This window comes from Dunckerocampus dactyliophorus, chromosome 20, assembly GCF_027744805.1.
Source record: "Dunckerocampus dactyliophorus isolate RoL2022-P2 chromosome 20, RoL_Ddac_1.1, whole genome shotgun sequence".
Classification (NCBI taxonomy): Eukaryota; Metazoa; Chordata; class Actinopteri; order Syngnathiformes; family Syngnathidae; genus Dunckerocampus; species Dunckerocampus dactyliophorus.
In genome coordinates this window covers 3641883-3655999 of record NC_072838.1, presented here as the reverse complement: position 1 = coordinate 3655999, position 14117 = coordinate 3641883, and the positions used below count along the sequence as shown (strand labels likewise).

The 14117-nt window shown below is 49.2% G+C and overlaps 1 protein-coding gene across 1 annotated transcript; it reads right to left on the bottom strand.

The window, feature by feature from the left end:
• ahdc1 (AT hook, DNA binding motif, containing 1) lies at nt 1-13888 on the bottom strand. Its single transcript, XM_054764665.1, is given in 6 exon segments — nt 1-1127; nt 1970-3527; nt 4529-6153; nt 6285-7215; nt 7217-7291; nt 13503-13888. Coding segments are annotated over 5 exon segments (4569 nt in total). The 3' UTR covers nt 1-1127; nt 1970-1975.
• Between the last annotated feature and the right edge of the window lie 229 nt (nt 13889-14117).

Here is a 14117-nt window from a genome sequence, read left to right as displayed (position 1 = left end):
CCCCTCCTCTCCCTGTCGAATTGTGTCCTCGCCTGAACTCTGGTTCTCAGTCCCAGACAGCCTGAGTAAAAAAGCCCAGCACGCTCTCTTGCTCATGCACACACATGCGCGCGTGCGCACACACACACACACACACACATCATAATCCCTCGGCATCGGAGGAGGAGAATTAAACTAGAGACGGCGTTACCAATGGCAAGAACAGAATGTGTATTTAAATATTTTGCACCTGGGATACATACATACGTACATACATACATACATGATATGTAACGGACAGATATACAACATTTTTGTTTTTTAAACTTCGTGTCACAAAGAAACCACCAAACGACAACGAGAACACAGAACAGAAAAAAAAGAAGGGGGTGAAAGAGAATGAGCTCCACTCTTTTTGACCCCACACACACACACGCACACACACACACACACACATGCATTACTGCAGTCACGCGGGCAACATTCTCCCCTGCACTCTCACGTCTCTTTGGGGTCCTTTTGGTGGAGTTCCAACAGCAAAGAACACAGGTTGAAGCGTCTGGGTGACTTTTAGAGCGAAGTGGGTCTGGATCTGGAGTGGTACGTATGTACAGATGCTGGTGTCTCAAGAGCGGGATTGTAACTGGTCCACTTTCCCCCACCCCTCCTCAATGGACAGGAGGAGGCTGTGGATTGCGTTGAAAAGAGACGTGCAGGTGAGCACAGCGGCAAGAGGAAAGACACAGAAATAAAGCGCGTCTGGACTGTTTTTACTGCAAGAGGGTCGCGAAGGACCAGAAATGTTTTGGGTTTTGTGTGTGTGTGTGTGTGTGTGAAGGGGGGGTGTGGTCTGCTGTGCGTGACTCAGCCCCCACCCCACCCCAAATAAGAGTCCAACTTGCATGGTTGTGTGTGCACATGCGTGTGTGTGTGTGTGTGTGTGTGTGTGCATGCTTCTGTGTTGGCGTTTGCATGTTGATCTTGATTGTCAATGCTGGAGAATTAAAGCTTTACTGTCCAAAGCCGGCAGCTAAATTCTCACCCTTCATTCCACAGTCTGGCACAAAAAACAAAAATAAAAAGTCGACCGTACAAAAGCGAGAAAAAGAATTGTTTGCAAATCTGTTAAAAGCTCGGTTCGATCGCACCTGGAAGAGGAAGCAGAGGGAGAAAGACAAAGAAGAAGCAAAGTGTAAGATGTTTGAACGACAGCTGGACAAGTCAGAATGCAATGACATGAGCTTAAATCAGCGATTATTTCAATGCACTTTTGAATGTAACCTGCCCAACACTTGGGAGATACATTTTTGAAGCAGATTCATAAAAACTGCAGAGCTTTCCTGTCATTCAGTGTGTTTTTGCAGTACATCCTTAACAACAACAGAGCACTCTTGTCAAATAGAAGATCTCTGACTAGTGTTTCTGCAGTAGATCCTTAAAAACAGCACTTCAGTCAAAGAGAAGATCTTTGGCTTGTTTTTGTGGTATGTGCTTAAAAACAGCAGCACGCTCCGGTCCAATAGATCTTTGTCTAGTGTTTTAGCAGTGAATCCTTACAAACAGCACAGATTCCTGTGAAATAGAAGAGCTTTGACTTGTGTTTTTGCTGTAGATCCTTAAAAAGAGCACAGCGCTCCTGTCAAATAGAAGATCTTTAGCTAGTGTTTTTGTAGTCGATCGTTACAAAAAGCACAGTGCTTGTGCTCCTATCAAATTAAAGATCTTTGACCAGTATACCCTTACAAACAGTGGCCTGTACAACTTATTCATGCCTACTATTTGGTGAAGTGTAGGCTTTAAGACCTGTCAGAGCCTTACATTGATGTTATATATTAATAGTCAAGGACGAAGTCAGACCCCCCCTTCTTCTTATCTTTGTGAAAACGTGACCCTTGGAACAATTTAGTGGACTCGCCCTGTTTGTCAGATAGCATCGGCATTGTTGTTTAGCGGTGAAGAAATGTTCGAATGGTGAGTGAGAGGTTCTGACCTGCTGTTACAGGCTGGTCACGCTAAAGCTGTCATCGTGAGCCGGGTCCAGAAGCTGGCACAGAACCCCTCCTGCTCCCTGAGACACCTGCGAGGGGTAGCGGTGTCCCATCCCTTGACAGGACAGCTGAGACAGGGAGTAGCCGCCGGACTCCTCATGCGTTTGCAACGAGTCCAGGGTGGCTTTCGGGTACGAGGGCGGAGGCGTCAGCAGGCCCTGGCGGGGGCCTGTGGCGATGGCATGCAGGGTGAGCTCCTGCTTGTGGACGGCGGTGGTACTGCACTCGTCAAATAGCGAGGGCGTGGAGTGGGCGTGCACGGCGACTTGATGGGGCTGATTGTTGACGTGGGGGTGGGCGGGGTAGGATTTGGCGTGGGAGCTCAGGCTCACGTGAGTGTTGTGATGCTGCGGGTCATTCATGTGTGCGTTTGGGCTCGCTAGAAGATTGCTGTGGGTGTTTGCGTGCGGACTTGTGTGTGGATGGGTGGATGTACTCGGGCTGGGGCTGCTGCTGTGTGACGTTTGTCCATACCAGTAGGGGGAGCCGCAGTAACTGGGGGAGTCATACTGCGAGAACTGTGCCTCTTTGGGCGGGGGGCGATGTGAGGGACTCATAGCGGAGCTGCAATGGGGTGTTACCCGTGGTAGAGGGGAGCATGAGGGGGAGAAGGTTCTGGAAGGGGCAAGGTGGTAGGACTGGGGTTTGGGGGGGTAAGGGGGGGACGAGACGCTGGGTGAGAGGGAGGAGGAGGACTCTCCAGGGTACAAGGCTGGATATCGCTCCTCAGAGGACGGCGTGGAGGGGTGGGCCGAATAAGGGGAGGGGTACTCACAGGGATCCTGGAGGTAGCTGGAAGGCGGTGCAGGGTTGGGAGTAGCCAAGGGAGAGAGGCTGCTACTGTCTCCGCTGTAATAGTCCAGCCCCTCCTGGAACAGCCCAGAGCCCTCCAGACATAGAGCTGTCCCTGCTGTAGCAGCCTTTCCCCTGCCTTTGGATCCAGAAAGACGCTCTCTCTGACACCCGGACAGCCCACCTCTGCCTCCCCTGGACCCTCGACCCCGTCCTCCAGCCCCTCCGCGCTTAGGTCCAGGAGTGGGTGTTGGAGAGGGACTGGATGGAGAATCTGAGTGTAAAACAGAACCCCCTTCTTTGTCTGATTGTTCAGTTCGTTTCCTGCGACCCCGACCCGGCTTGCTTGTCCCCCCTCCCTGGAAGAGGACATTCTGGCTCCAGCTATAGGAGGGCCCGGAGGCGCTCTCATGCCAGTCTATCATCAGTTTCTCCAGGCTAGACAGGCTGGATGGACCGCCGTCTCCACTCACGGTCTCCATCTGCTTGAAGGCTCCGCCCATGGAGGGAGGACCGCTCCCAGCGGCCGCCGAGCCGGGATGCGAGGAGTCAGAGGAGGACTCGGATAGACTCTCGGGGAAAGGAGGTCTCTTGGCCTTCTGGGGGGTGTAGTTGGAGATGTCCAAGATGTCCTTTGATTCATTGCAGCCATATTCACTATAAGCGTGGGGCCCAAAATTGTCTGCTGACCAGCCACCGCAACCTTGTCTGCAAAATACATCACAACACAAATGATCAAACACACAGAAAAGTCAGAAATTAAGTATATTACATGGACTGTTCCTTTAAGAAGATATATAAGAAGTTACAGCCGCATGATGTCTGGGATGCTAGGACATATCTACATTATATATTCTATAGGGCTGCTCCGATCAATCGGCCACTGATCAATATCGGCAGAATTCTGTAAAAAAAGCATGTGATTGGCATATGCCGATAAAAGCCTTCCAGTGCCGATCACAAAAGCTGATCACCCCTGGCTCGTACTATTGCAGCCTACAGCCTGTAGAGATCGTCCCCCATCCACTTTCCTTCACACTGCGCAGGCGTGCATAACCGTGTGGAACTGACCTGCCGTTTGTGAGAGTGATATACATTTTGCACCCTGCAAAACATGCCACGAAAAATATCTCGCCGGGTTAGCAGGTTAAAAAGCTTTAATTTAATATGGCATTTGAAGAACAAACTTGACGGAGTCAAACGGCAGCCAACGCTGGACAACACTCGCCTGTATGTACGTGACAGTCAGCAGTTTAAAGCAAATAACTCAAAAAATAACGCCATCAAACTATGTACTCTCACATCCAAAGTCTTCTTAAGAAGGCATCTCATCTTCTGTAAGTTTCACCAGTGATATATGTTCTCTTGGAAAAGTAAGTCAGATATGTTTTCTGTTTTTATGGTTCCTTTTTTCATATCATGAAAAAGAACTCTGGGCCCCAGGAAAAAAAAACATCACCTTTTGATTTTTTTAATAATGGCCTATTTTCTGGGGCCCCTGGCAGTCAGGGGACCTTGGAATTGTCTTAACTTTTCCCCTTTATACGACACCAGGGGCCAATAGCGCTTATAAATAAATGTAAAAATTTACACTTAATATATGTGATCGGTATTGGAATCGGACAACTTCACTAATGGATGATCGGTATCGGAATCGCAGCATAAAACCCTGATCGGAGCATCCCTAATATTTTATGTATTAGATGTACCTGTAGGTCCATTGATTGCAGTTGTACTGTTTGTAACACTCTGGCGAGGAGGAGGAGCTGAAGGGGCTTCCTTTGGCCACAGACATGAACCCCGCCCCGGGTGATGCGGGCCCTGCTGCAGCACTTCCGCTGTAGGCCTTCCTGGCTGCTGCCTGGTAGCTGGAGTAGCCCATCTGACCACGGTCCTGGGCCACGGTCTTGCCGTAGGAAAAACTGCAGTCTGAGGACCTTTGGGGCCCGATGCAAGAAGAGGAGGCATAGGCGGGCGAGTAGTGGCCATAGCCGGCGGGGTGGGGAGAGCTGGGAGAGTGCGAGAGAGATGGAGGGGTGGATTTGTGGTAGGTGGAGGGGGTCGGGGACGTTTGGGTCTGGCCACCATAGCTGTAAGAGGAACAGTGAGTCTGCACGGATCCATCCGCCGCAGAACTTGTCCCGTTGGCTCCCCATTTAGGGATGGCGGGGGACCACCTGTGGCCCGTGGCCGGGCTAGATGGTTCATAACCAGGGGCAGACGAAGCTTTGCGGGCGTTTGACTGCGAGATGTCCAAAAGTTCAGACGAGTCATCCGAATCCAACAGGGAGCGGAAATATCCGGCAAACAGACCTTGTGAGTCCTCCCCAGGAGGTCCAATTCCCCTGCCTCCGCCTGAGCGGCCGTAGCCTCTCCTCCCAATCTCACAGGAGGAAAAGCCCCCCCTTGTGGCTCCACAGAGCTGATATCCTCTCAAAGCTTTCTCCCCCCAGCCCCCTGACCCATTGGGCCAGTCCTGTCCCATGCTGTCCCCCTCCGCTTTAAACGTGCCGTTTTTCCTCACTCGCTTCTTCCTGACCATTTTTTCCCCCCCAGGCTCGGTGCCGACCACACCTCCTCCTCGACCGACACCCCCCACTCCCTTCCCCCTCTTCCTGGGTAGTCCGTGCTCAGAGAGGGGGCTCAGCTTGCGCTTCTTGCCAATGGATTCGAAGAAGTCACTGAAGGTGCTCTTATTGTGTTCGTTGCCCCCGGTGCCTCCTGCCGCACCACCACCCCTCCCCGTGCCCCCTCTGCCGCCCCGAGGCCGCCTAAACCCAGTGAGCCGGTGCAGCAGGGTGGACAATCCCGGGTTTTCCAAAGGGGTGTGGAAGCTTTCTGGCTCACTGGGCGTCCAGCAGCGAGGAGGGGAGCATCGGCCAGTGGTGGGGGGCTGGCGGTTCAAAAAGGCCAGTTTGGACAGAACGTCCCCATACTCTGTCTTCACATCATTTGTGTCATTCACGTATGACGGATAGGGACAAGGTAGTTTAGTCCGCCGCTTCCTCCTGGGCTTCTTGATCTGGTCTCCATTACCGCAAGCATTGGGGGGCTCTCCCGCTGCCACAGGCACGGCCTGTTTCGGCGGGCGCCCCCGCCTGCGTTTAAGAATGACCGGCAGCTCTCCGGGGGGGAACATGACCATGACGCTCTTGCCGTTGTTCTTCATGCGGAGCAGTGCCGTGGGCTCCTTGGCCACCTCTGAACCTTCCAGGTTCCCGTCGTTGCTCTTCTCTGTTCCCGTCATTGTCTCCACATTGGAAATCTTGTAGCTTTTCTGCCGCCGGCCGAGGCTGACGGGAATGCGAGCCACCTTGACGACGATCCTCCTCACCTGTGCAGCGGAGAACAATCACAGGATTTGTCATCAATGCTGTTTTTGCAAAATGCATATGAGCAAATGGCACTTTTTAAGGATTTTTAAAAAGTATATTTATTTGTGTGTACAGTATGTTCGTAACTCACTCCGACAAAACGTCCACACCTCCTGCCGCTGGGAGACAAAATCTGCACCTCAACGGGCTCCTTCTTCATATGTGGCGGGCTGGCCGCCACGATGGCCGATGGGAGATGAGCGGCGCCGCACTGAGCGACCGCCTGGGCTGCTGCCAGACGCCGTCTCATGACACTTTTAGGACCGGGTTTCTGGACTGACTTGGGACCGGGCCTCGACCTAGATTTAGGTCCAGGTCTGTGTCCGAGTCTGGGTCCTGGTTTCGAAACAGCTTTGGGGGCGGGTTTGGGTACTGTTAGAGCAAGAGGAACGTCTGGAGGGCAAACGGCTGCGGGGGGAGGAGCCTCTACAGATGGTTGTTCCTTTTTCAGGGTCATCGCCTCCCCCTTCTCCTCCTTAACCCTCCAGATCTTCTCCTCTGATGCTTTTACCTCCTCCTCTTCTCCTCTGTCCTTCTCCGCTCTCCTCTCCCCATTTTCTGGTGTGCGACGGAGGCGGGAGGACTTGCGCACGTGACAGGGGAAACGAGAACGTCCGGAGCTGCGGAGCGCATACTTCCGCTCGGCCTCCACAAGAAGAGGAGTGGCGCCTGTGTTCTGGTTCAGACTGGTAGGAACTGGACAAATATTTGAGGGTATGTCCATTTCTGCAGCGAGGGTCCGTGCTGCCACCTGATTGGTGGAAGTGGGATGATTGCCAAGCGCTAATGACAAAGGCTGAGGTGATGATGCACGTGCGGTTCTTGATCGTTGGGCCCCCGCGGTATCCGAGCGCGCAGGTCTGCAAGAATCCAAATTGGTGTGAGGAAGCGTCTGTGCGCCTATGTGTGTTTGCATGTTTCCCAGCGCCTCTGCAGCAGTCGTTACCAGTCGGTAAATACAGCGCCCGCCCCTTCGCTGTAGATGGAGGCCGTTGGGGGGCTGAGGGGGGGGGGAGGTTGGCGGTCACCGGCGCCAGTTCATTGCGAGCGGGAGCGAGGAGCCCCGTGGTCCAGAGCTCGGGCCCTTCACCACGCAACCTTTTTCCGCAACGGAGAGGTCAGGAGAGTGTGTGCGTCTCCTTTCTGGTCCTCTATAGCTTGTCAGGAAGATTCAAGGACCTAAAGATGCAAACAAATCATCAGCCAGGATTAGTCACCATGTCCTCCTAACGCCTTTCCATAAACATGTCAGGTGTGTGTGCAAAAGGCCACCACTAGATTTGTTGTTTTAGCAAAGGTCAGTGGGAAAGGTTAATAAAACACCAAACCTGCTTGACAGTACAGTACACCGTGCATAAACACAACACGACATCTGTAACACACTTCATCTATTTTATGAAGTGTGCCACCCACACAGCAGCACCGGCTCAGCAATTAGACAACACTTACCATTCATGTCCCGCGCCGACTGCTCGCTGGTGATTCGGATTCCGAATTAAGCCTCACTCTGTCTGGCTGGCTGGCTGAGTTCTGCAGGGGATCATTGGGTCATCAATACTGCAGTGGGCCACTCGCATGCTTCTCTCTCCACTCCCCACTCTGCTCCTCTTGTTGCCCATGCCAGCTGTGGAGTCACAGAACGATGGTCGGGACGGAGGTTAGGACAAGATGAAAATGGAAAACAGAATAGTACACAGTGAAGATGCATTAGCAGCCATGTTCAACTAATTCTATGACCTTGAAGTCATTTGGACCTTTTAGCCAGCTACTTTTTGGGGCATAACGTCGGCATCATGGAGACGAGAGGCTATTAATTCAGGGTTAACCGATATGCTCCCTTGACGGGCTGTCGTGGTAGTTAAAAAGTAAACACAAAGGGGGTGAGGTGAAAAGTGGGGACCATTTCAGACTGACATTTATCAACAAAAAGTGACATTATGTTCTTATAGAAGGACAATTAATTCAGGCTAAACCAATTTGCTGCCTAGACAGGCTGCATGGAAGCTAAATCATACGCATGAAAAGGCAGGTGAAGTTTGGGGACCATTTCAAATTGAAATTTATCAACAAAAAGTCACTTTAATTTCAAGGGGCAATTAAATCGGGGTCAACTGATTTGCTGCCTGGACGGGCTGCGGTGGAAGTTAAAAAGTAAACACAAAGGGGGGAGATGAAGTTTGGGGACCATTTCAGACTGAAATTGTTCAAGAAAAAGTAACTTTAATTTCTTATAGTGGGACAATTAATTTAGGATCAACCAATTTGGTGCCTAGACGGGTTGTGGTGAAAGTTAAAAAGTCCACAGAAAGGGGTGAGGTGAAGTTAGGGGACCACTTCAGACTGAAATTTTGGCAAAAAAAAGTCACTTTAATTTGTTGTAGAGGGACAATTAATTCAGGGTCAACTGTTTTGGTGCCTGGATGGGCTGCGGTAGAAATTATAAAGCAACAAAAGGAGGTGAGATGAAACTTGGGGACCATTTCAGGTGCAAACTAATCTATCCACAAAAAGCCACTTTAATTGGTTATAGACCGACAATTACTTCAGGGTCAACCTATTTGCTGATTAGAAGGGCTGCGTTGGAAGTTAGAAAATAAACAAAGGGTGTGAGGTGAAGTTTGAAGACAATTTCAGACTGAAATACAGAAATAATTTCCCTCAATTTCTTGAAAATGGCTTTTATGTGCATGCAAATGTTAACGGTTATGGTTGGAACATCTCTGCGTATACACTCTACGTGTCCTGTGATGGATTGGTGGCCAGTCCAAGATGTACCCTGCCTGTCACCCAAAGTGTGCTGGGAAAGGCTCCAGCTCACTCGGAACCCTAATGAGCACAAGCGCTATAGAAAATGGATGAAAGGAATTTGGGGAAAATGCACTGTAAAGTCTTGCAGGAGTGTACGTGAATAAATACAGCCAGCAGGGGGCGGCAGAGAGGCGATGAGGAGTGAGGCGCAAAGAGGATGGAGATGTGAAGGTGACAGGAGGAATTAGAAGAGGATGAGGAGATGCTGTTGAAGTAGGGGGTGATAGGCACAGAGCGGAGGAGGCGAGGAAATGCAGACACCCCAAATACTCTCCTAAAATCTGCACCACATGTGCGGCGCACACGCTCAAACACGAGCGCTCCCAAGTCCAGCACACAACACAACATATGGCTGTGATTAGTGGGGAGGGAGGACGCAGCCCAGCCTGAGAGAGGGGGGACGGGAGGGGGTGTGGTGGGTGGGGGGGAGTGGGGGTTTGCATGCGTGAGTGCGTTTTAAGAAAATATGAGGCGGAAAAAGGCAGCAGGAGGAGGAGGAGGGAGAAGGGAAGATGTGACACAGACGGGGAAGGGATGGGAAGCGGATAAGATGAGCTGAGGCACGTTTGCCACACAAAAGGGAGGGAAAAGTTCCAGAAGGAGTGGGATGACACAACTGGGACACACACAAGCGTGGAGGTGAACACACACACACACACACACACACACACACACACAGGCAGGCACACACTTTCCGCCAATCCTCCCTCGCTCCTTCTTCTAATTAACAGCGTTCATTAATTAAGCATCCGTCTGACCGACGTGTGTGTGTGTGTGTATGCGTGTGCGTGTGTGTGTGTGTGTGTGAGGGAGACAAACACATGCTTTAATTAAACACCGCCGCACGTGCGTGCACATACACACTCGCACGCTGTGAGTGACACACGGCGACACACACACGTGCAAATATGCCGCAACAGCTTCATCCTCCCACACACTCTGCGCCTCCATTTGCACATAAAGACAAACGCACAACAAGGACACACACGCAAACACCCCTCCATTGCTACACTGCGTGCGTGTGTGCGCGTGTGTAGTCAAGTGCTATGATTCATTGTTTAAACAAACACTTTTGGCATCAATCAGCCACAATTCCAATAGATTCATCCGCACACACAGCCAAAAGCTCACGCACCTTCAAGAACGTATGACAACAACACTTGTGTGCACGTGTGTGTGCCTGCTCACCAGAGTTCCCAGTTTGGCCAGCTGCCCCAATAGAAACAACCGTTAAGCAGCATATCTGCACTCCCGCTCATCTATCTCGCCGCCACGAGGGCTGGCAGACTAACAGGCCTGCCAGCAGTCCTCAATGAGGAACCTATGTGTGTATGTGTGTGTGTGTGTGTGTGTGCGAGAGTGTGTCTTCCCGAGTGTGTTTGTAAAAGCACACACAGAGCACTAACGGGTGTGCAGTTGTTGCTAAGAGACAGGCAGCAGTAAGGAAACAGCATGGGGAGGTGTAAAGGAGGGGGACGTGGGTAAGGGGGGGGGGTTTAGAGGTAGCAAGGAGGGGGTAGACGGTGGGGGGGAGGTCTTCACAGATAAGAAGATGATGGGGGAATAGCGCACAGAGAGAGTGGATGTGAGGTCAGTGGGGAAGGGGAGGTGGGCGGGGGAGGGAGGAGAAGGATGTGGGTCAGATGGGTCCGTGGAGACTGAGTAACACCGACGCAGCTCTCATCAGCGACGCAACCTGCAGCTCAGACGCCCGCGGAGCTGCAAGAACATCCTCCACTGACAGACACATGGCAACATAAACAACATAAACAAGCTATTGTTGTTTATGTTGTGCCGCCGTTTACGGAAATGACTTTATTCCGGGTTTTCATTGGCTAACAAAGTTATATGTTGCATTATTGCGCCACCTGTTGCATGCATACACGTGACAGCTTGCTATAATGCATTTTCATGTTTGTTTGGAAACCACGCTAGGGACTCAACAGGGGTGTCCAAACGTTTTCCACCCTGGGCCGCACACTGACAAATCAAAGGATGATTTTATATTAGGGATGCTCCAATCAAGGTTTTATGCTGCCGATTCCGATACCGATCATCCATTAGTGAGATCGGCCAATACCAATCGCATGGCTTAAGTGTAGATTTTTCAGTTCATTTAAGATGAGTGTGATTGGTCAGGGATGCCGTTAGACAATTCCAAGGGCCCCTGACAAATCGGTAATTATTAGAAAATAAACTTTTTGACGGATTGTCTTTTTTTGCCATTATTTGTGTGAAACAATTTTTGTAGTATTTGACACAAACCTGAATTTAATTTGATGCATGTTTTGGAGTAATACTTGGGAAATAAATTTTTCAAAGACTTATTTGTTTAGTTCAAGATAACAAAATTAACAGAATAAAATAATACAAATAAATATCTTATTAAACAGACATCTTTCCTGCAAAGTGTGTAAAGAAAGATGCAAGAGACGTTGAACAGCAATAGGTTTGATAAGGGAGTGATCAAACATGCTGGCATCCGTATTTTATTTTTGGGGGTGGGGGTAAAAATGCTAAAAAAGTTATACATGTAAAAACAAAGCTTTGTGTTATCATTAGTTATTAGTATCAACATTTCCACTTTTTGTCTTTACATTGTGCCTTTCTGCTGTCAGTTTTTTCATACAGTCATTCATTGCCCGCCACAAATAAATTTGGACCGCCATAGGTAGATTTGCCGCTACATTGTTTTTTTTTCTAAATAGACTTTGCACTTCTTGTTTGCTCTCGCTCACAAACAAGCTTGTCGCTCCAACTCCATGTACTAGAGCGGGGGTTCTAAAATGGTCTCAACCTGGGACCCACATTTTCCAATGGTCATTACCGGTAAGTTGCGACACATTTTTATTTTGGTGTTTTTTACACTTTTCTATAAGTCACTTTTTTGTTATTTTTATATCAATTTTTTTATGTATTTGTGAATTTATTTTATTTGTATTTTTCCATACTTTAAGTCAAACTAAGCCAATGTATTTGTTCTGTAAAATCACCTGTTATCTATTGAAATATTAATAGACAAAATGACATGTCTAAAGTGCATTTTAGAGGATTTTTTTCAAGACATTTTGTCAAGAAAATGAGAAAGAACATAACTAAATGCAAAAACTAAAAATTAATTACAATAAAATATAGATAATTGCACTAAATAAGATGACAACATCAGATATTTCACTAAGAAAGTCCTCAATTTTACTTCAAATTGGAAAAACAAAACAAGTCAGACATCAGTTGTATATTTTCATGTCATTTTGCTGTCTGGGACCCACTCAGAATGCATCCCCGACCCACTTTTGGGTCCTGACCCACCAGTTGAGAGCTGCTGCACTAGAGGGCACTGTGACTCTGCTTGTAAACATACCTCCATACACACATGTTTATCAATGTAGTGAGATATTAGACACACAATGATGGCTACGTTATTTTAAAATGAGTGCACACTTACATGAAGCCCAGGAAACAATCACAACCCACAATAACAGCAGATCATGTAAGTGCAGAGCTAAGGAAGCTGCGCCCTAGCAAAGATTCAAGATTCAAGAGTTGTATTGTCATATGCATAGTAAAACAGGCAGTTAAACTACCCAATGAAATTCTTATTCTGTTCATTCTCCCAAGAAAAGAAAGAAAACACAAGAAAAAGAATAAGAAACATAAGAAACATATTAACAAATAAATTAAGCAACAACAACAGAAGAGACATTAATACAGATAAATAATACTAATAAATAAATAAATAAAGTGCTATGAGTGTGTGTGTGTGTTGCGTGCGACGTGTGTGAGTGCTTCGTTGAGAAGCCTGATGGCCTGTGGGTAAAAGCTGTTTGCCAGCCTTGTGGTCCTGGACTTCAAACTCCTGTAGCGTCTGCCTGACGGTAGGAGTGTGAATAATGAGTGTTGTGGATGTGCGCTGTCCTTGATGAGGTTGTGTGTTCTTCATAGGACTCTAGTTTTATAAATGTCTTGCAGTGAGGGGAGGGCTGCCCCAACAATGTTCTGTGAGGTCTTGATCACCCGCTGGAGTGCCTTCCTATCACGTGTTGTACAGTTACCGTACCAAACAGTGATGGAGGCGGTAAGGACACTTTCCATAGTGCATCTGTAGAAGCAACTCAGGATTGTGGTGGACATGCCAAATTTCCTCAGTCTTCTCAGGAAGTACAGTCTCCTTTGGGACTTCTTCAGAATTTGTTGGGTGTTGTGAGACCAGGTGAGGTCCTCGCTGATGTATAGGCTAAGGAACTTGAAGGTTGTCACCCTCTCCACCTCAGTCTCATCAATAAACAGGGGTCTATGCGGCTCCTTTTCCCTTGTTCTTGGGTCGATGATCATCTCTTTAGTCTTATCTGTATTGAGAAGGAGATTGTTATCACGACACCAAGCTATGAGGTCCGCCACCTCTCTTCTGTATGATGTTTCAACAGCACCAGTGATCAGGCCGATGACTGTAGTGTCATCCGCAAATTTGCAGGCAAAGCAGCAGGTCCGGATGGAGTATCACCTCGACTTCTGAAAGCCTGCGAGTTGGAGCTGGGAGACGTCCAACAATGCATCTTCAACCTGAGCTTGTGGTTGAGGAGGCTTCCACAGCTGTGGAAGACGTCCTGCATCGTTCCAGTCCCTAAGAGAACACATCCTGGGGAGCTGAATGACTTCAGGCCGGTAGCCCTGACATCGCATGTGATGAAGACCATGGAATGGCTGCTGCTCTATCACCTGAGGCCACAGGCCCACCCTGCACTCGACCCTCTGCAGTTTGCATACAGAGAGAAAGTGGGAGTTGAGGACGCCATCATCTTCTTGCTCCACCGATCTCTCGCTCATCTGGAGAGGCTGTGGTGCTGTGAGGATTTCGTTTTTGGACTTCTCCAGCACCTTTAACGCCATCCAGCCTCAGCTCCTCAGGAACAAATGGACACGAATGGGAGTAGGATCACACCCGGTGGCATGGATCCCAGACTACCTGGCTGGCAGACCTCAGTATGTGCGACTGGGGAACTGCAGGTCCGACACTGTGGCCAGCAGCACGGCAGCACGGCGGGGAACTGTGCTCTCTCCTGTTCCGTTTACCCTGTACACGCCCAACTTTCAGTACAACTTTGAGCTGTGCCATGTA